The 21,297-nt window shown below is 42.6% G+C and overlaps 1 protein-coding gene across 2 annotated transcripts in view; it reads right to left on the bottom strand.

Moving 5' to 3' along the window:
* LOC105030617 (carnitine O-palmitoyltransferase 1, liver isoform-like) overlaps positions 1-21,297 on the bottom strand; it is a 29,342-nt gene that overhangs the window by 3,833 nt on the left and 4,212 nt on the right. Inside the window, exons 2-17 of one of the 2 annotated variants that reach the window (XM_010904605.4) lie at positions 17,861-18,003; positions 15,815-15,954; positions 15,249-15,420; positions 11,260-11,361; positions 10,941-11,078; positions 10,503-10,580; positions 8,746-8,853; positions 5,121-5,205; positions 3,879-4,074; positions 3,529-3,717; positions 3,313-3,418; positions 2,893-3,009; positions 2,337-2,501; positions 1,993-2,121; positions 1,633-1,788; positions 9-122 (exon numbers count right to left, since the gene is read on the bottom strand). In XM_010904605.4, the coding sequence (XP_010902907.1) occupies positions 9-122; positions 1,633-1,788; positions 1,993-2,121; positions 2,337-2,501; positions 2,893-3,009; positions 3,313-3,418; positions 3,529-3,717; positions 3,879-4,074; positions 5,121-5,205; positions 8,746-8,853; positions 10,503-10,580; positions 10,941-11,078; positions 11,260-11,361; positions 15,249-15,420; positions 15,815-15,954; positions 17,861-18,001 (2,136 nt within the window). In that variant the 5' untranslated portion in view covers positions 18,002-18,003. Of the gene's footprint in view, positions 1-8; positions 123-1,632; positions 1,789-1,992; positions 2,122-2,336; positions 2,502-2,892; positions 3,010-3,312; positions 3,419-3,528; positions 3,718-3,878; positions 4,075-5,120; positions 5,206-6,797; positions 6,886-8,745; positions 8,854-10,502; positions 10,581-10,940; positions 11,079-11,259; positions 11,362-15,248; positions 15,421-15,814; positions 15,955-17,860; positions 18,004-21,297 lie in introns of both variants that reach the window. The other variant, XM_010904597.4, reaches the window with a different exon arrangement.

A 21,297-nucleotide genomic window follows, 5' to 3' on the forward strand; every position in this document is an offset into this window, starting at 1 on the left:
ATACTGACCGGGCCAAAGCCTCCACCGCAGGAGACGTACTCTGGGTGGTTGACCAGGTCAAACAGCTCCACCTGCTGGACGGGAGTCTGACTGGTGGAGAGCCGCCACGGCTCTGACAGCACCTGTGACAAGGCAGGAAGGGACAGTGTTGCAACTTCACTAAGCTAATAACCTACACAGAGATTCAGACGTGAGGATATTGCACATATTTCTTAAAAGGACAGGGACGCTGAACGGCAGACCCTCCCAGCACTATATTATAATGAAGGTCAAACCTTAGAGTTTCAGATGCGAGGATGTTTGTCAGTAGTGACTAACTTAACAGTAACTAGCTAGCTTTGGTTGAATATATCCAGTCAAATGTTTGGAAACACTCATTTAAGCTTGTTTATTTACTATTTTCTACATTGACATCAAAACAATGAAATAATAGGTGGAATAATGTAGTAACAAAACAAAGCGTTAAAACTCGACATTTATAGTTTAGATTCGTCAAAGTGGCCACCCTTTGCCTTGATGGCAGTTGTGCACACCATTGGCATTCTCTCAACCAGCTTTGAGGTAGTCACCTGGAATGCATTTCAGTGCTATGCTAAAAGTTAATGTGGAATTTCTTTCCTTCTTAATGCGTTTCAGGTAGGGTTGGTAGAAGACCATCATTGTGTCTGTACTGTAATATTAACGTCTAATGTAATATTATCCATATTATGGCAAATATAGCTCAAATTAACAATAAAAAAAAACAGTCCATCATTTTAAGACATGCAGGTCAGTCAACCCAGAAATATCAAGAACTTGAAGTGCAGTCGTAAAAAACACACTAAGATGAAACTGATTCTCATGAGGATAATACATTAGCAAGTTTAGCAAATTACACTGGCTTTCATGACATAGCCAAACTTCCTGAATACTGATCACTGATGCACAAAACACCTTAGCAAATTGTAAAATGTCACAACCATGACATGCTTAAAGAACTTCTACTGTACATGTTGTACAGATTTGCAAAATGTTTATGTATTGAACCTAATGGTCCTAAAGATGGCACCACAACACTAATCATCAACTCCAGTCAGTTGGAACCCATGGACAGTCTGATGATGTTTACAACTTGTGTAGATTACAAGCTGACAGTTAGGTTATATGTGAAAGGGTAAAGACTATATCTCCTATATTTCCACTGTTTTGAAGTGTAAAATCCTGAATGTGTCAATTGAGTAAATATTTCTAATTTGAGAGATAAAATTATTCAAGAAGTAATTATTTTGCACATGCTTATCAGTCTGGATACAGTCAAGCACTTACCTGTCCTGAACCTTGTGAGTTTACTCATGCATGACAATTAAATAACAGCAATGTTATCAAGTAGACAACTGTCATTTCCTGAAAATATTCCAGTGTATTATCCAACTGCATGGCGCTAAAGTAAACCTACAGTTGGCCACATATGGGCATTAACTACAATTAAAATAAAAAAAAATGCCTAACCTTAACACAAACCTAACGTTTATGCCAGAAATTAACCCTGACATTAATTCTGAGCCTAATTCTAACCCTAAACTTAACACCAAGTCAGAAAAGATTCTTGTCAAAGTGAGGACCGGCCAAACTTCCCAGGATTCCCACACGCACCTCGTTCAGGAAGGGGGATTCCACGCCGAGGTATTTGGAGACCACGTAGAGACAAAAGAGGTGCCTGTCGATGCCGGCGCCGGTCATGGCGTGGCGGTACAGGCTCTGATGCTTTTCTGAGGCTTGGCGTAACAGCCTCCTGCACACCTCTGCTCCCTGGTGGTCAACACAAACAAAGATATTTGCCTATCGCGTTAGAAAAATGACATCAGACAGCATTCCTAAATATAAAAAGATAAATAAGCAGTTACAGATTCAACACAAAAAAGGAAGGACAGACTATACAGCTTCAGTTGTCACATCCTCATTTACCGCCGGACACTGTTTTAAGAAATATTTCGAGGTCAGATTGTCCCCTACCTCCCCTCCCTCCAGGGCTCTGATGAAAGCACAGCTTTCGTTGGAGCAGGAGCGCACGGTCTCCGTCCGGCCTTCTCGGAACAGACGGGTCATCGAGGCCTCATAGGTCAGGCAGAACGCGCCCCGGTCCTGATCAGGGAGTGGGACGTGATGGTTAAGGCAGTCATGTTGAAATCAATCATCCAGACCATGTCTTGGTTTGGTCTCTCCGGTGAACATCAGCCAATCATTTTAAATGACAGACTGTCACAATAAAAGGCATACATGTACTAAAAGGCACGTAACGTATAGGCGCCCAGTCGATTCAACCCCCCCCCCCCAAAAGGATGCACATCTCATCTTACCCTGTAGTAGGCCAGCTGAAGGACCAGCTGGATGAAGGCATCTGGGCTGATGCGGAACTTCTTGATCATGCCCTTGCCAAAGTCCCGGAAGGAGAAGACGTGGAAGTCCACGTCGTCGGCCAGGGCCTGGGCAATGGACAGAGACTGGGCGATCTTCTCCTGACACTGGGGACAGACAGGAGGGAGAAGGTAAGCCTGGATAGTCAGACAGCAGGGGGTCAGAGAAGTTAACCGCACGGCGGTTGAAACGGTCACGCGTCGCTGGAAATGCAATGGAATCGCCCATGCATTATGGGCTCATTATAAAGTGTATCATTCATGAAGTGGTCATACAAAGTCCACTCATCTCCAGGAAACTTTTTGGAATGAAATACAGAAAATACCTCCACAGAAAGAACATATTTCCAAACGAGGTGGATGATTTACAAATAATTTTATAAATGGATGAATTAACACAAATCAATAAAGGAATGGATGGATGACCAATAAATGGAAAAATGTATTAATTACTTAATAAATGGATGGATAAAAAAATATGTCTACATGGATGGTTCACCTCTGGAGGGATGTCCCAGGACAGTCTCTGAGGTCGGGCTAGAGATGAGTCCACCTCCCCCTTACAGTGGCCTTCTTCATTGTACCCAAGCTGGAAACTGTCTGTGGCCAACACATACTGAACACAGACAAGTTGTTCAAATAAAGGAATTTTTATGTTGTTTATTTAGTATTGATTATAATTACTGTGTTAATGTATTATTTTAAGTAATATCTGATGCCAATTTATAAGGTAGGTACACCCCCCCCCAAAAAAACAGTGTGAGGTATTATGGGTTATAGGTTCTACAAGGCGTTAGAAATGTGTTCCAGCTAGACGTCGGTCCATGCCGAGGTAATGAAGGAAAAATGGTAGCCAGTGAGCGTATCCCGTCTAAACTCTGTGTACTGTAGATAATATGGGATGCATCTTTTGTCATACCTCCCACAAGTGTGCAACGACCGGCGCGTCGGCCCACGAGTGCTCAGCATTCAATCCGTTCTTCCCGTTTTTATAGATCACCACAGAAAAAGACTTGTCGAACCACCTGGTGAACAGATGTGATGATGCATTGGGCTTCTTCAATATTTTCATGTACTGAATAAAATGACTTTGGGTAAAAACTACAGCGTCTTACAATTAGTCTGGACGACTCACCTGTCGTAACACTTCCCGTGCAGCAGGGACTTGGCGTAGCGGTCCAGACTAGCGGCCGGGTCTTCTCCCATCATACCTTGCTCGTCGTCGTCCAAGGTCACAAAGAATGCCGCTTTCTCGATGCAGTCAAGCGAACGCTTGTTTAGGCCTGAGCTGAAGTATTCCTTCCTCGCCTTAGCCCAAGGAATTCTGAGAGACAAATATATTTCTAATGAAGACCTGTACACCCAGGAACACAGACCTGGGTCAGTAAATACTTACTAATTTTCTATTGCAAAAGATTTGTGACCTGCTGAAATTCTTTCCAATAGGGAAGTAGAGTCCCTGCAACCATTTGGTTGACTATTAACCTGTCTCCAGCTGTCAGTGCCCCCAACTTCTCCTCGCCCGGGGAGGGGGACGAGGGGTCGTCCAGGATCTTCTGGACCTGCGACTCGACCTCCCTCGGGGACAGAAGCCGGCCCGCTGAGTACATGCGCAGGCGGAAGTAGCGCCCCCGGTGGTAGACCGCCACGTAGTCACTGTCCTGCCAGTGCTGAACGGAGTCTACACAAGAATGGGAGAGTTGGGAGGGAGGAGGGAGTGACAGAGGGAGAAGGGGACGAGTGTGTGTGTGAGAGAAAGTAGGCGAGGTACAAAAAGTGCATAACAGAAAAGGTGTGTGTGTGTGTGTGTGTGAGAGAGAAAGAGAGATGAAGAGCATGTGAGAGAGTGTGAGAGAATATATTATGGTACAGCATGCCCTGGAGCAGATGGCCAAAGGAGAGGGAGGGACTACAGAGGAAGTGACTGACTGGACACATTTACAGACATCACGTGGGGGGGACCAACTGCTAGAGACGGGGGAGCGTTCCAATGGGACGTGTTTTAGGATTGCTGAATTCTCAACTATCCTCCGCCACATCGTTTGCAATACAAGAGCGATGCGGACACCAGAAATGACTGAACAATTGCACTTGCCCACAGTGCTCGCTTTCTAGAGACGCTGGAGGAAGTGGGTTATAAATTCCCAAAGTAGGGGACAGGTCAGGATTTGTGCACAGGTGTCTGCTCTTAGATAGGCTACTAAATCCAGTCTTTTTTATACTGTTTATTCCTATTCCAGTTCATATCAATTAACTCAATTCATTTGATTTTAGAAATGGTAGTTAGCCTACATATAACCAAACCCTGCAGTAGCACATCCTTCCCACAAATTATTCACATAGGAATCGGATGTGACGAGTCCCTTTAAACGGCGTCAGATTAAGAAATTAGTTGGTAATGGGTTCATTATTTGGAAATGGACAGAGGGGTTACATCCTAAATCCTAGTAAAGGCACTCTGCAGAAAGGCCATCAGGTATCACTATCTGCAGAGACCAAACAGTTGGGGAATTTTAAAACACTGGGGTTACCACTTGTCTATTTGGTCAATGGCGTGGTCACTGCTGGTTCTTGGCGAGGGGTTACGACAACACATGGGACATACAAGAATATTCTCTGACCCAGTTGGTATCCTATTCCCAATGCGCCCAGGTTAAATTCAGTGCACAATGGAGGGAATAAGGTGCCATTTGGGACACTACCAACATGTTGACAAAGTGTTAATACCTGTGATAGTCCCGGGAATTCGACAAGAGTCAAACATCCTTTCAAACTGATAGGAACAGCAAGGAGCCGAAGACATCAACAACCACTGAGTGATGGGGGAACCGATAAAGCAAAGAAAAAAGGGTGGGGAGGGGTAGACAAAAAGTAATGGACAAAACAAAAGAAAAAGGAGGAATAATCCAAAGAAACAGGTGGTAAAAGTGAAAATAAACAGAAAGATGGATGACGGATCAAAGAGAAGTCTGTTAGAGGCAAGCCTTTATCAGGATTCAAGGCACAGACAGACTCAACTAGAAGAATGAGACTGAATGATGACAGGACAGTTTTGTGGCTGACATTTTGAGAGTGTGAAGTACAAACACAGGAGAGCATACACACGTTCACACACACACACACACACACACACACACACACACACACACACACTCATGTACATCTATTATGGCAAATGTCCAGTCAGTTGTGGAACTGTGTGTATACCCCCTCCTAAAACCAAATGGCTGCTAGTTTTTTGGTTTATAAATTTGAAAACAGAGCTCAAAATGTGGGGTTTTAGTTAAATCAAGCATGTCTTGGAGGTATATTTGCCCTTAAGACAGATGTAATTGGTTAACTCAATGCAGATGGTTAAGAGTAGGTGATTTGAATATCATTAGTTTAAAAGACTAAGGCTGACAATTTGAAGGAAATCTTTTAAAGTATTGTTGCCAGCAATAGTTGCTACAAATAATTTTCTAAGAAAATCTAGTATGGGTTGCTGCAGCCCAATTATTGTGGGCCAATCTGTGAATGGCTGTGCCGAAAGATGTCAAAATGGAGAGTGGGAAGCGCCAGAGTCAGTGTTGCAAAAGCCAGGAATCAACTGCTAGCTGGTTAATAAACCAGAAGGGAAACAGTGCCACATTAGCTTCCTACAGCTACAGGTTTATTGTAATTGTTTGACCGTCTTGCTACAATAACGAGTTTTATCGATTGGTAAGTGGTCTTCCAGCTCAGTAGCTCCAGAAACCAGCTCTGACCTACAACTGTTCCCAAGTGCACACAGGAAAATAGATGTACAATAGAAAGGTCAACAGCAGCACTAGAATGTCAAAGACATTTAAAAGAGACTGTACAGAATTAGCCTGTTTGTCCCAGTGACTTAACATGCTTTTCCTAAACCATGATAAGTCAATGGGACAAACAGGCCAATTCACTAGCTAGCCACGAAGTATTAACATTGCATTCATTATCAAGTTTTATGTCTACATTGCTATTGACTTGACTGACTAGGTTGAGTTGAGTGGCCGGGAAACACCTCTTTGCGGTTCATTTGTTAGTCGATCGATTCCTGTACAGACATGACACATTTATCCTTTTACACACGGATGACTTCTTGTGAACATTCGCCGCACACAGTATGACGCTCCCTCCTCTAATTTATTCTTGTTGGTGTAAATATGGAAGGGAAAGGCAGGTTAGGGTCGGGATATGCAATGGCCCCTCCACCGTACGTTTCAGGGAGCACTGTTACTTAAAGGCCAAAGACTTCAGGCACGTTTGTAGAGTCATGCCTACAAATCATGGTAAATGTGTACTTTGAATACAAGTCATGTAATGAGTATTGTACATATACTGTAGGTAAGGTGTTAACAGTGTATTGGTCAATGTTCAGAGTGTGTGTGTGTGTGTGTTTACCAGTCTCCTCTCCAGGAGTGCGTGTGGTGTTGAATATCCTCTCACACTGAGCTGCACACAGAGGAATGACAGTGCCTGGAACACGACTCTGGGGGAGAGGGGAGACGGGAAATGGGATGGGGGAGCAACAGAGCAGAGGGAGAGAGAGAGAGAGAGAGAAGGATAGATAGAGAGAGAGAGAGAGAGAGAGAGAGAGAGAGAAGGATAGATAGAGAGAGAGAGAGAGAGAGAAGGATAGATAGAGAGAGAGAGAGAGAGAGAAGGATAGATAGAGAGAGAGAGAGAGAGAGAGAGAGAGAGAGAGAGAGAGAAGGATAGATAGAGAGAGAGAGAGAGAGAGAGAGAGAGAGAAGGATAGATAGAGAGAGAGAGAGAGAGAGAGAGAGAGAAGGATAGATAGAGAGAGAGAGAGAGAGAGAGAGAGAGAGAGAGAAGGATAGATAGAGAGAGAGAGAGAGAGAGAGAGAGAGAGAGAGAGAGAGAGAGAAGGATAGATAGAGAGAGAGAGAGAGAGATAGATAGAGAGAGAGAAGGATAGATAGAGAGAGAGAGAGAGAGAGAAGGATAGATAGAGAGAGAGAGAGAGAGAGAGAGAGAGAGAGAGAAGGATAGATAGAGAGAGAGAGAGAGAGAGAGAGAGAGAGAGAGAAGGATAGATAGAGAGAGAGAGAGAGAGAGAGAGAGAGAAGGATAGATAGAGAGAGAGAGAGAGAGAGAGAGAGAGAAGGATAGATAGAGAGAGAGAGAGAGAGAGAGAGAGAGAGAGAGAAGGATAGATAGAGAGAGAGAGAGAAGGATAGATAGAGAGAGAGAGAGAAGGATAGATAGAGAGAGAGAGAGAAGGATAGATAGAGAGAGAGAGAGAGAAGGATAGATAGAGAGAGAGAGAGAGAGAAGGATAGATAGAGAGAGAGAGAGAGAAGGATAGATAGAGAGAGAGAGAGAGAGAAGGATAGATAGAGAGAGAGAGAGAGAAGGATAGATAGAGAGAGAGAGAGAGAAGGATAGATAGAGAGAGAGAGAGAGAAGGATAGATAGAGAGAGAGAGAGAGAGAGAGAGAGAGAGAGAGAGAGAGAGAGAGAGAGAGAGAGAGAGAGAGAGAGAGAGAGAGAGAGAGAGAGAGAGAGAGAGAGAGAGAGAGAGAGAGACAGGGGGAAGGATAGTTCAGACCAGAGAGAGAGAGAGAGAGACAGGGGGAAGGATAGTTCAGACCAGAGAGAGAGAGAGACAGGGGGAAGGATAGTTCAGACCAGAGAGAGAGAGAGAGACAGGGGGAAGGATAGTTCAGACCAGAGGGAGAAAAGGAGAGAAAGGTAGAGTGTGGGATAGGGAGAAGCGATGGGGTGGTATATGAGAACATGAGATGGAATGGGTCACAAACCAATGGGAAAAAATCATAACTCAACACACGGAAGGAATAAAACAAACTGGAAAAAGGGATGGATGTAGCTCACACACAAACGATCACAATCATTAACACGCCAGCACGCACTACATCAACCAAGACAAAAACAAACTAGGTCATTTTTAACACATCTTTCTGATTGTGGTATGCATTTAAAGATTGTTGCTATAAACACACCTCACTATGACAACATGTAGTAGGCCCATCCTTGGTACATGGTCATAGGTAAAATTAGGTCAATGGGGTTTGATTTATGAAATGTGCCAACCCCATTGTGATCACACAGTAGCCATAGAGACAGGTCTTATGAATTAAACATGTCATTCACTAAACAATGCATAACATTCAACTGGCCAATGGAATGTTTATTCATTCATAGGACAAAAGAGGGAAGAAAAAGCACAAGCTAATATTAGGCTGTTTAGTAATTCTAACATGGCCAACACCATTGTTTTCCACTGATCAAAATGAATTTGACCCAGGTAAAACTCCAGGCCCTATGACAAGTAAATGGTGCACGTTAAAATAGCGGTGAAACTCACAGGTTTGACCTCCTCTTTGTTGAGCTTCCGGCGATACATGAATGCAGCGTGGAGGGTGTTGCCTGCCCTGGCTGCCTGGAGGGGCGTGGGGGTCACATACAAGAAGTCCTGTACAGAGACGAGGGAAGGGCCTGTCAACATACGCTAGTTAATGCAGAAAATATATTGTTGAAATTACATCTTCAGAAAAAACATTTCTGTGTAGTTGTTTTGTCATTTCATCTCAACAAGCTACACTACCTCAATAGGACCTCAGTCATTCAGAATGAGCTAGCTAATAAATCCCTGCAAAATGAAGTCATTCACTTCCAAAACACCATCACCTAACAGTCTGGAGTCAAGTGGTGCTTGTTCATCCATTTGACATTTCTTACAAAACAACCAGAGAAATTGATGGCATCCAGACTTACCAGAAATTACAATCCCAAGGCTAGTCCGTGAACAGAACAGCCTGAGCAAACTTAATTTGCAGGTTATATATGACAATTAAAGATGGTTGCTGAATGTGAGGGTAAGGGGGGTAATGAAACTGATTACTTATTCGGCAGCACCACAATGATGGCATTTTTATAGGCTACATTAAGCTGTTGAGAATGGGAGACCCATCGGTGATGCTGGAATACACATTTAAAACAGTACAGCACTTGTTAATGCTAAAGACACTTGATTTGACCTCTCTTCAGAATTTTGGGTTGGGTCCCTTATTAATTCACCCTACAGCATTGAATTGTTTTTCAAAGTCATGGGATGATTTTTTTTTATCATGTATGGTTAATTAGGGGTGTCAAAATGCTAATAGTTATGGTTGTAAACAAACAGGAGAACACAAACTTGCCCTAAGCAGAAAGTACACATTGGCAAAATCTAAGACTGAGCATGGCCTTGCATAAAAAATAAATAAATAAATAAATAAAAAGAGGCCACCGCAGGCAGACCTGGTTCTCGAAGGAAGAGTATGTGCACATTTGTCCTGAAAATTAGGTGGAAACAGAGCTGCAATGAGAAAGGGGCAACCAGTAGAACGTAAATGTAATGAAACTAACCACTACTGACATTTCTATTTGTTTTCCCTTTTCATGACTCTTCCCCTTGTCATGACATTTCAAATAGTATACACCGTACATAGCTTACAATATAAAACAGACTTTTGTACAATGCTAATTTATTTTGTTGTCAATGCTGTTTGAGAGAAAGAGGCAGAGACAGTGTTTCCTACAAATCTCTTAAGTCCCAGAGTAGCCACCTGTCATAGCAGCAGGTGTCACATATGGAACAGAGCAGCATTAGTAGGACCAGCACCATTCCGACAATGCAAACAAGCTACCCTAGTGACAAAAGCACAAACGCCTTCCTCGTTTTCATGCGAGGTGGCCATTCTTCTTTGAAAGCATATCAAGGGCTGTTGGACAGCAAAGCCACTTTGATATGCTTCCAAAATGTCACCCATTCAGAAATGGATATTGTTTAATGGACCAAAACAGGTCATCTTGTATCCTATTAACAAATATTTGGGGCACCGACAACAGACTAGCATGGAGACATATCTGGAAGTAGGCCTCAAATTACATAACATCTATGGCCGTTTGAGGCTTGATGTGAGGGAAGATGTTCAGATTGAAACGTATTGTCTAGAACAGATATATTCTAGTTCTAAGTACAATCTGTAAAAGTGGTGGTTCTTATTGATTTATGAAGCGTTTTGCACGTTTAGCCTTACTGAACACTCAGAAAATGAGCGGACTGATTCTGACAGTTACCATGCCATAGTAGTTGCTGTTGACCATGATGGGGCCACGCCCCCGCAGGTAGATGTACTCTTCCCACCAGTCACTCACCTGGAGAAGAAACACAGTGTCAGGGTCGTGTCCAGTATCTACAACATAAAATGGAAACATCTTAAACATTTGGCATAAACATGTATGAATATACTCCATAAAAATTCCACATTGTCACACATGAAACCTTTATAACGGACTCCAACAATGATCTACAATGTTAATGGTATAAAAAAAGTCTTTTATTTTTTTTTTAAATAAGCAATTTCTACACATGAATAACGTATCAGAGGCCATTTAAATAGAGCATGTTTTTTTTCTTCCAGCCTTTAGGAGGTTTTCTATTACCTCTTTCGCACAACGATCACTAGATGAGATAATCCAAGAATCCTCACTGGGACAGCGGCACAACATACTCACGTAATTGGAGGCCCAGAGAGCCTTGAGTTTCAGGTACCACTGTAGCCGGTTCCCTAAGCAGCTCTCAAAGTTCGCAGCCAGCGAGGTCATGCGCTCAAACTCTTCCGGGTTCTTCAGCGGCTGCACTGACTCAAGATACTGCAGAGAAACCCGTTTTGAAACAGAACAACGTCTTAGTGTGTAGTTGTGGCTACACACTATCACCACATAATTTGTGAACACCCACAACCAAAGAGAATACACACATACTGTAGCTAATGTCTGACACGAGGATAATGCATGTAAAACCTTTTGTAAGACAAAAATGAGGCAGTCTCACCCTCTTTATGGTGTCCTTGACAGCAGGCACGGGCAGGTTTGGCAGAGAACCCTGGTAGCTGTAGAGCAGAGGCTGTCTGCCCGAGAAGATGCGCACCAGGGTCTGCAACACAAGTTAGACGATAAATAACTTATCGTATTGTGGTGGATATATGAAACTGAGAACAAAAGTATGATGTTCTGATTTTTTCACAACGTTGTATTACATGGCGGTTGTGTGTTTTTAATATTCATTTCAATAGTGGTATCGTTTAGCATGCAGTGACCTGGGTAAATGTGCAAGTATTTAAAAGAACATAGGGCTCTCTATTAATATGCTGAAAGGACCTTAGTTTGACCCGAGAATGACCGGGTATGTGTTTGTTCAATGTTGTGTAAGTAATATGATTAGCGGGAGGGGCCAGTGAAGGTGTACAAAGAAGCCTATTGTTAGAGTTTTTACAGCTTGTTGACTTATTTAAATCTCACTCAGTCAGTCATGAAATCTACTCACCAGCGTGGTCATACACTTGATCTTGTTTTGTCATTTGGCTTTCCAATTTGCAATGTTGAGATAGATGACATTTGTTTATCTGATCATAAACCTGTTGTTTTCAAAGCTGCCTTTCCATGCCTACTCCCAAAACAAACTGCCAGCCAACTTCTCTCGCTCTATTAACCCTTCCACTGCCAATCTCTTCTCAGAAGCTTACAAGGCTTCTCATCTCACCAGCTGTATGGATGCACCCTCCTCTAGCCTGAGCACAGAGGGGTTAGTCACCATGTTGAATTTCACTTGCTCTGACATTCTGGATTCTGTTGCTCCTTTTAAAAAGAGGGGGGGAGAGAAAGCTAGAACTCAGCCCTGGCTGAATAATGTTACCCCTACTCTCAGAGAGGAGTGCAGAAAAGCAGAGAGATAACGGAAAAAGGACAAGTTGCAAGTGTCGTACGAAATTCTGAGAGATAATAATAATAATAATAAAGTCTTGTTTAGTGCAATAATCAAGGCTTTACACCCGGTGGCTACTGCCTTCCCTGATGCGACTCCTGAGACGCAACTTTCTGACCTTCTTCACTGGCAAGATCGATGCCATAAGACCTTGCATCCCACCGGCAGATCACGACCCCTCTGATTTAGCCACACGTTCTGCTCTTTTTAACCAGTGTGAACCTGTATCTCTTTCAAAAGTGATAGTCTCAAGCATGAAGCCTACTACCTGCCCCCAGGAAACTTTTTTCCATTAAAAGTGCAGGACACTATTGGTCCCAGTATGTTGTCCATAGAAAATAGCTGCCTCATCAATGGCACTGTCCAGTCATGTTTTAAAGATGTAGTGGACCAGCCCCTCATTAAAAAGCCTAATCTTGATTTACTTGTTCTTAATTCCAGTCCCATTTCAAAAATGACAATCAAATGTTCAAGAGAAAGTTTTCCCCCCCAGCTTTCCTTCTTTTTAAATGAAAACCTTATTCTAGATAAATTCCAGTCAGGTTTTAGGGCACACCATAACACTGAATCAGCTCTAAAGGTGTTAAAAGATTTATGGTTGTTCAGGGACAATGGAAACTGTGCTATTTTAATTCTTCTTGATTGGAGTGCTGCTTTTGACACGACTGATCATACCATCCTTCTAGGTTGTCTTAAGCTAGAAGTTGGCATTCAGGGTACTGCTCTAAAGCGGAGACAGGACTTTTTCTTTAAAGATCAGTAATTTCTCCTCCTCCTCTGCATCAATCATCTGTGGGGTACCTCAATGCTCTGTCCTAGGCCCGATCTTATTCTCGTTATATATGCTTCCCTTGGGGTCCATCTTTCAGAAATGTAACATCTCTTACCATTGCTATGTCGATGACACACAGTTGTACCTTCCCCTGAAACTTGAGGACAAGAAATCCCTGAAATCACTGATTGTCTTAGTGCAGTGTTTCCCAATCCTGGTCCTCGGGACCCAAAGAGGTGCATGTTTTGCTCTAGCACTCACCCACTTGTTTCAAATGTTAACCTATCATTTACACACTTTATTGATATAAATCAGCCTATCATCAAGGCTTTCATTTTAATCAGGTGTGAGTGCTTGGGCAAAAACAAAAACGTGCACCACTTGGGGATTGGGAAACTGTCTTAGAGACATAAAATACTGTCTAGCTAAAATCTTTCTTCAACTAAATAACACCAACAGAAGTTACTGTATTTGGCCCCACAGACTCAACCAAGGTTACTGTTAATAATTTAGGGCCTCTATCCAACAATGTACATAGCCATGCAAATATTTTATTTTTAATTCAGATCTTAAATTTGATAAACAAGTAAAGGCTGTTGTCAGAGGTAGCTTTTTCCAGCTCCGGGCCATTGCCAAATTGAAACCCATTCTTTCAATGATTTGGAGACAGTTATTAATTTCCTCCCATCTGGACTATTGTAACTCTTGTACTCTGTATATGGGAGTTTATTAGTCTTCCTTGTCCTGCCTTCAGCTTGGTCAAAATGCAGCTGCTAGGTTTTTAAACTGGTGAAAAGAAGAGAGCAGCACTCCTATATTGGCCTCTCTCCACTGGCTACCTGTTGAATATAGGATTGATTTTAAGGTTATTTTATTTGCTTTTAATACGCTACATGGATCAGCACTTTCCTATATTTCGGACCTCCTAAGCCAGCGCTCTCTCTCAAGGACCATTAGGTCTTCCAAACTGCTTGTATGTGCTCCGATTTAAGTTTAAAGGAGACTGTGCCCATTCTGTTGCTGCTCAAAAGTTGTGGAATAGCCTACCTTTATATTAGGTCTTCTACTAGTAGCAACGTTTTTAAATCCCACCTTAAGACCTATCTTTTTTCCTTAGCATTTGAGTCTGCAATTGGGTAGGAATGTCCGTCACGGCCTATATGTCTTATGCATGTTTTTTCTGTTGCAGTCCTATAAAGTTTGATTGTACAGCACCTTAGTTGACACTAGTTGTTTTTAAACGTAATTTATAAATGTGCCTTGACCATGTATGGGTTGACGGTACATAAGCCAAAGGTGTGCTTTAAATCTACGGCTAGTGACAGTTGTATTAAAATAAGTAACATTAACAAGTCAAAAACAAGAAACGGAACCAGGCATGCCTAGTTCTGCCAACCTGCGATTAGAAGGGATGAATGTTGTTGCCCCTGGCTGGATTTGATCTGTGGTTTCCTTTGTGACAGACTGTCTTTAACAACTACACCATTTAAACCGCGGGTGTTGTTGCACGTGATACGTGTATAGAGATGTGGGGTCTGTTTATTCTGTATTGTTAAACCAATAAGTCCACAGATCTCAAATCTAGTTCCCATATTACCTAACATCCAAACTAGCAACAAGCTTTACAGGGTCACTACACTACATTGAACATGTTAAATTAGAAAGAGATTACTGTAGATGGCTAGCTAATAGATATACAGTAATGAAAACATTGACACCAATCACACCATGGCTGATTCCACTACACTATGAGAACTAAGCTTTGTATATCGAAAGGAACGTGTTTGTTGTCGGTGCATTTTGTCCATCGCAATATAACAGTTTTAATTAAGGCTTACTACAACATAGCTACTGAAGTTTATAGCCAACCAAGTTTTAGCCTATCCTAAACAAATACTAATGGCAAATTTGTTTTGTCCATGGCGATAAAGTAACAGTCCTTTTCATTGTGATGTTTCTGTTATTTTGTCCACCACCTGTGTGTAAGCCATTAATTGTAAATGTGGTGCTGTTGAGCCAAAATGTTTCCCTGAAACTTATTTACTATGCCATATGTGCACCACATCATCAAAACCACTTGCTTTAAAACTGAAAATGTCACAACTGAGTGATAGCAAATTACACTCACAGATGTTTAAAAACATTAAAAGGGACATTCTAGCAGTTTTTGGGTCCACTCTTACCATAGCTGAGTTCCCTTCCCTAAAATGCTGCGAAACCAGAGCCAGACAGGCCCAGAGCCAGACAGGCCCAGAGCGCTGGTTAAGGAGATTATGGGGGTACAGACCAGCCAGACTTTGGTGGTGTTGGTCATCTTGCCGCGCGGCTCGAACATCCAGCGGTGGTATGAGAGCAGCTGCTTGAGGCACATGCGCATGGTGAAGATGAGGGAGAGCCAGAGCATCGTGCTGAACAGCACGGCCGACAATACCGTCTGGCACTGGGCGCTCAGAGAATGACTGGGAGGGAGAGGGGGAAGAGAAAGTACATTACAAAAAGACATGGGCAAGAGAGAGGGGGTGGAGAGAGTATGAAATAGAGGGGGAGGGGGGGTTCAAATGAATGAGAGAACAATCCAAGACACGGGGAACATTCAATTGAATCGGTCCGAATTCTATCAATCTGAACAAGGTCAGGGCTTCAAGCATTATTAGTTGACTTTGAAGTTGACATTTGTATTGGAGGCCAAATGACTGGCAGGAGTTAGAGGGGAAAAAGATCAAAGGGAGATGAAAGGGACAGGAAGGGTGAGAACAGCCAAGGCAGTGGGGAGAGATGTAACACACTGGCTGCACGTGGCACGGCTGAGACCATTTTGACACAGTGGAATTTCCGGTTGCACGTGCTAGCTACCTGACGGGTAGGTGCTCCTGGATCTTGGCGATGAGACCCATGGACGGGTCGGAGCGCGTGTACATGGTGGCCAGGATGGCGATGACCACAAAGAGCCAGGAAGAGGGGCTGGCCGGGTACACACCCGTTATCACACTGTTCTGTTGGGCCAGAGGGGGAAATGGGTGTAGGTCACACAACGCAAGACAACAAACTCATTCTGAAATTACGTTGTTTTAAACAGCAAAAACATTGACGTCACGAAACACTGCATATTATACTGCAAGGGCGATGGATAACACTCTTAGCAGCTACCACTTGGGATCACCACCTGGGTCCATATCGATAACATCAATCAAAAACATGGATTCTCTGATTATCACAAACGTTTGAGCGAACGCTAAAGACAGCGACGACTCCATGATCCCGGTGCAAACCAGTATAACCGGGAGTGACTATTTGTAATAAGGCCCCACCATCGCGGAGGGCTACAGCACTTCAGACAGTCACTGTGAATGCATATCAGAATGGCACAACGGTAACACTACACCATTCTGAAATCCTTTCACCAGACACAATCGCATTGTCGGTTGTCCGGTGCTGTATATTGGCACAAAACACTTTATGCAAGGTCAGATTTTCTGAGTCTGAGGTTAGCACAGACGGGAACAGTGATAACGAGCGCCGGCGTTGACACTGTACTCATGTGGGCACCTGGGAGACATGTTTACCAAAACAATACACAAGTTTGACTCGTTCTGGCATTGACAGTGCAGTGATTGAATGATGTAGTATCAAGCATGGTTGTTAAACTGGTTAAATCTGGGTGGCATGTGTGAGAAAGGGATTTCAGACAGTCTATACTATTATTATTTGTCCAAGTATATAAACAGCCCACAATAAAGCGGTTTTACGTACGTGGTTGTTAGCAGGTGAACGATTAGCTACAGACTGTTGGGCCACAGAAAACCTTGGATTCCATCAGTGTATAATGAGAAACTGTTAAACAATCAGCCTGCCTTGAAATGAACATTCTCTTCACCAAACAATACCAGCACTGAGAAGTTCCTGGGAAAAGAACGTGATCAATCACATTTAGTACTGTCAAATACTTATTGCATTATAGATGGCAAAATAATGAAAATCCACAGTGGTTTCTGAGTTGGCTATGGACATTTGAAGTTCCAATCTTATTTTATTGCAGTTTTGGAAGAGTCCCCCCCATGTGTAAAGTTAGCTTTATTTTTCATTTAGAATCACCTTGATATAAAAGATGGATCCACTGGCTAACAACCACGTCATATAAACCTTACCTTTACCTTAACCACAAGACAATATGTTAAAGTGAGGGTCAGCAAAATGCCCTGACTTCCCACGGTTTCCCATGAGTTACTGTACTTTTGGTACTCCAAAGTACTATAGGGTAATGCGCACACACGGTTGTAACCATCTTGATGTCAAAATGACCCTGACCCCATGAATAGGGAGAAAATGCATTGCAAGCAACCGCCTGGCTTCAAGGCGTGCCACACAAAAACACCGGGCACAGTGTCCTTCACTCCCACCTCCCAATGCCACGCAAATTAGTTAGCACAGCCGTAGCCAGTAGCGGTTCAGGGAAACTGGCAAATCACAAATTTATTAAACTCAGAAAATGTATGAGATTATAATGTTCACATCTGTAAATTATAATTCAGATTAAAAAAATCTATTAAAAAGAAAAAACATTTTTGACATTTCTACCCACAAGCATGAACTAACTAGTTATGCTCCAAATGTTGTCCTGAGATGGCTCATTGTGATTATAATGACAGCCTTATACAGACACATTAAACTTTAGGCTGCAGAACATACACTGCATCGTGTTTATCTTTAGACAGACAGGTCAATATTTACACAGGCAGAGGGACAGGTTGTATTAGAGCAGTATAGCAGACAAGCAAATAAGCGCCCCTCTCCATATCTGACAGAGATATGGACAGGAAAAGCACACAGGCCAACAAGTTCACAGACGGGCAACAGCAACAGACCACAATAAGTGAGAGCCAGCCTGACAGGGCGTCGTACCTTGAGGCGGATTAACCTCTTCTTCCAGGAGCGCAGGACTGAGAGGTAGATCTCGGTCAGGGCCTGGTGAGACAGCTGCAGGTCGATGCCCTCTGGAGTCACCGTGAACTGGAAGGCCACGGCCTGATGGGCTTCAGCCATACCTACCGGGACAGGGAGGCAGAGCAAAGGGAGACGTTAGTGACACGTCTCTGAACGGAGATGTGGCGAGGAGGTTCTCTCAGCCTCATAAGGTCAGCGTGTTAAAATACACAAGACAGCACACACCCACACACAAGTTTGTACAGCTACCCTCGTGGGGACCAGAAAATAGCAATTGCATGCTCCCTTGCCCTAAACTTAACCCTAATCTCAATAAAGTAACATTTATGAACTTTACCTAGATGTAATGCCTAACCTTAACCCTAAACTTAGCCAACAACGCCTGGACCTTAAAGAAACCCCAATTCTAAATATAAAATCAATTGTAAGTTTGACCCTAAACCGGAAATTGACTTTTGCCTCCCAATGAGGTCAATTTTTTCTGGTTTTACTATACTCATTGGGACATTTGGTCCCCATTCGTTCAGTAAGACCTAACCCACCCACCCACACCCCCACACAATAAATGAGCCCTTGAAGGTTTGATGGCACTAGCAGGGAGCTCAGCCCACATAGTTTATAGTCTAGACAGAAGATGACAAGTGCTTGGACCCAGGCTGCTGTATCCTCCAGGTCTGCTCCGCTGCATGGGCCCCAAACCTTCTTACCATATGGCCCCAAAAGTTATATTTGATATATTTATCCCCTACCAAAAAGGAAAACTAAATTCCAACAAACCCAGTTCATTAATATATTCATAAATATATTTTACACAGTCCTTTTTCACTCTATAGTATATTTTGCTAGCTCACTACTGTAGAAATTGTTAACAGTGATATTCAGTGAGCTAGTTCTGTTGGTATACACAGGACTAACAGCTAACTTATTTCCACACGGTCCCGATACGACCCTGAAGTGCAATTTCCACCATCCCAAACTGATCTTTGGCCTTGTTTTAGTGATGTTGTAGCATTGATATAACCCCTTCATAGATGCCAAACACAGTTACCTGCAGAACAGTCATTCCTTCCTATAGGAGATGTGTTTTGAAGACAATCAAAAATGGGGGGGGGGGGGGGGGGAGAGTCACTGGAGGACTTTATAAGTGACAGATTAGTTCCTTGTGTGGAAGCTGGACCTCTGTAACAAATGTTAAAACCCTACGTCACACAGCGTGAGGGTTGGGAGCTTTTGAAAATGTCCCAGTAGTGCATGGGATGGTGTAAACCAGGGTCATTTATAAGTCTGCCAAGATTCAGCTTCATACACCTTACCGTCTAAAGTTATTTTCCACCAGTGAAATGGAAGAATATTAGTAATCAACACAAACAACATTTTACCCTTAAAAAGTGATAAGGTGATAAAGAATAAGGCCTTCTCAGAAACCACAGGTCCTGAACCCACTTGTTGTTTCATCCCTCTTACCTGCAGCTGGTTCAGGTCATTAGCCAACGTAGGGTTCTGACCTGCGAGTGTCCAAGCATCAATACAGATCCTACTGTACATACAGCCCCATAATAGTGCATCTGGAAACACAATCACTGACGCTCTGTTTCATAAATACTCTCTATAGCTTAATAGCCCTATTTGGGTCTCAAAGGTCTCATGTGTCAGATAGATGAGACCATGGTGCCCTCAGGGCAGTTTAGTGCAGCAAGCATTTGGGTGAGAATAACCGAACATGAGCAGTCTTTAATAGAGGGAGCGTTCTCCATCCAATTAGTAATGACTGACTGACCAGGAACCCGACATCAGTCATTAACAAAAAACAAAAGGCATGTTTGCTGTGCTCGCAATAGAGATGGGCCACGATGAAAAGGATGATAGGCATGCAAGCTGCCTCAGCTGCTGAAAGGAGACTGATGTCCACAGATGGGCTGGGCCTAGAACACTGTCTGAACAGTCTAAAACAGCTTCCCCCTGAAATCCCAATTACATACTGCAGCCGGCATTAGCTGTGCCAAGATGGTGATAGTTGATTGAATGAAGTAGTGCAAAGCCTCAGTTTTTGAAGCTCTTCCAATGGGCATGCATTTGCTTGATAAGCACATTGTTAGTGTTGAAAAACATAAAAATTGCAATTTGGTTGAGTTTCTGTTGTTCCCTTTGCAGTTCTCAGCTGGGTCACTACTGACTTTTTAACATACAGTAAAAAGTCATTAAAATGTCTTCATTAAAATGAGATTTACTCTGTTGGATTTACTCAGTACAGTGTTATTTACATTGTTATAAAATATTTGATACAAAATGTTATATTTTATAACATTTTACACACAGTTAATTTTAGTGTGTAATAGTTGTGTTTTGAGTCAATGACTTTCACCCACACATCACAACATTATGAATCCTGTTAATCATTGTCAGTGTGGAACATTTTTGAATCACATGGTTTCACCCACATATCACGGTATAAATGAACATTGGTCAATTGGAATATTTTCTGGCCCAGACTATTTCCATGCCTGAGGTACTGGACATACCAAGTTAAACTACAGCCCTATCTAGAGAAATGTGGGCAACAGAATTGCAACAATAAAAACATTTTGCTACATTTTATTCTCCCATCTGTGAATCCCGATTATAAAAGAACAAGAAAATTCGAAATGTTGAGCCTGCCATTGAACACACAATTGCTGATGCTCCTGATACTTTGGAGCATGCTCAAAATGGCCAGAAACAAATAACTTTCTTTAGAAACTCAGTCTATTGTTGTTCTGAGAAATGAAGGCTATTCCACGCAAGACATTGCCAAGGAACTGAAGATCTCGTTGTGTACTACACCCTTCACAAAACAGCGCAAACTGGCTCTACCAGAATAGAAAGAGTGAGAGGCCGTTGCAAAAAAGGACAAATACATTAGTGTATAGTTTGAGTCCAATCAAACTATACACCCGCTGGGCGGGTCTATGACCTTGGACGTCCATTAATCCCAAATGGAATATCAAACAGCTATGAAACGAAACATACTAGTACATGTCTCAAGAATGGACAGAAAAAGTCTCATACAGAAATACCTCTTGGGGGCGCTATAAACATCAGATGTTTCTCACGATTTTGCTGTTAATAAAAAACACACTTAAAAGAAATCTCCTCCGAAACCACTGAACAGATTTGGTTGACAATTGGTATAAAAGGACCACTGGACCATTGTCTTTAAAAGTTATATAAGAAAAGTTGATCTCTCAAACAATGTGGCCTCCATTTTGACTTCAGTGAAAAACTCGTTAACAACATCTCCTCCGAGACTGCTGAACGGATTTGCATGCCGTTTGGTGTGAAGGACCTTTGAACAATTATCTTTAAATGTTATATAAGGAAAGTTGATATCTCAAACAATATGGACGAAATCAGCGAAT

The sequence above is a fragment of the Esox lucius genome, chromosome 5, assembly GCF_011004845.1.
Source record: "Esox lucius isolate fEsoLuc1 chromosome 5, fEsoLuc1.pri, whole genome shotgun sequence".
NCBI lineage: Eukaryota > Metazoa > Chordata > Actinopteri > Esociformes > Esocidae > Esox > Esox lucius.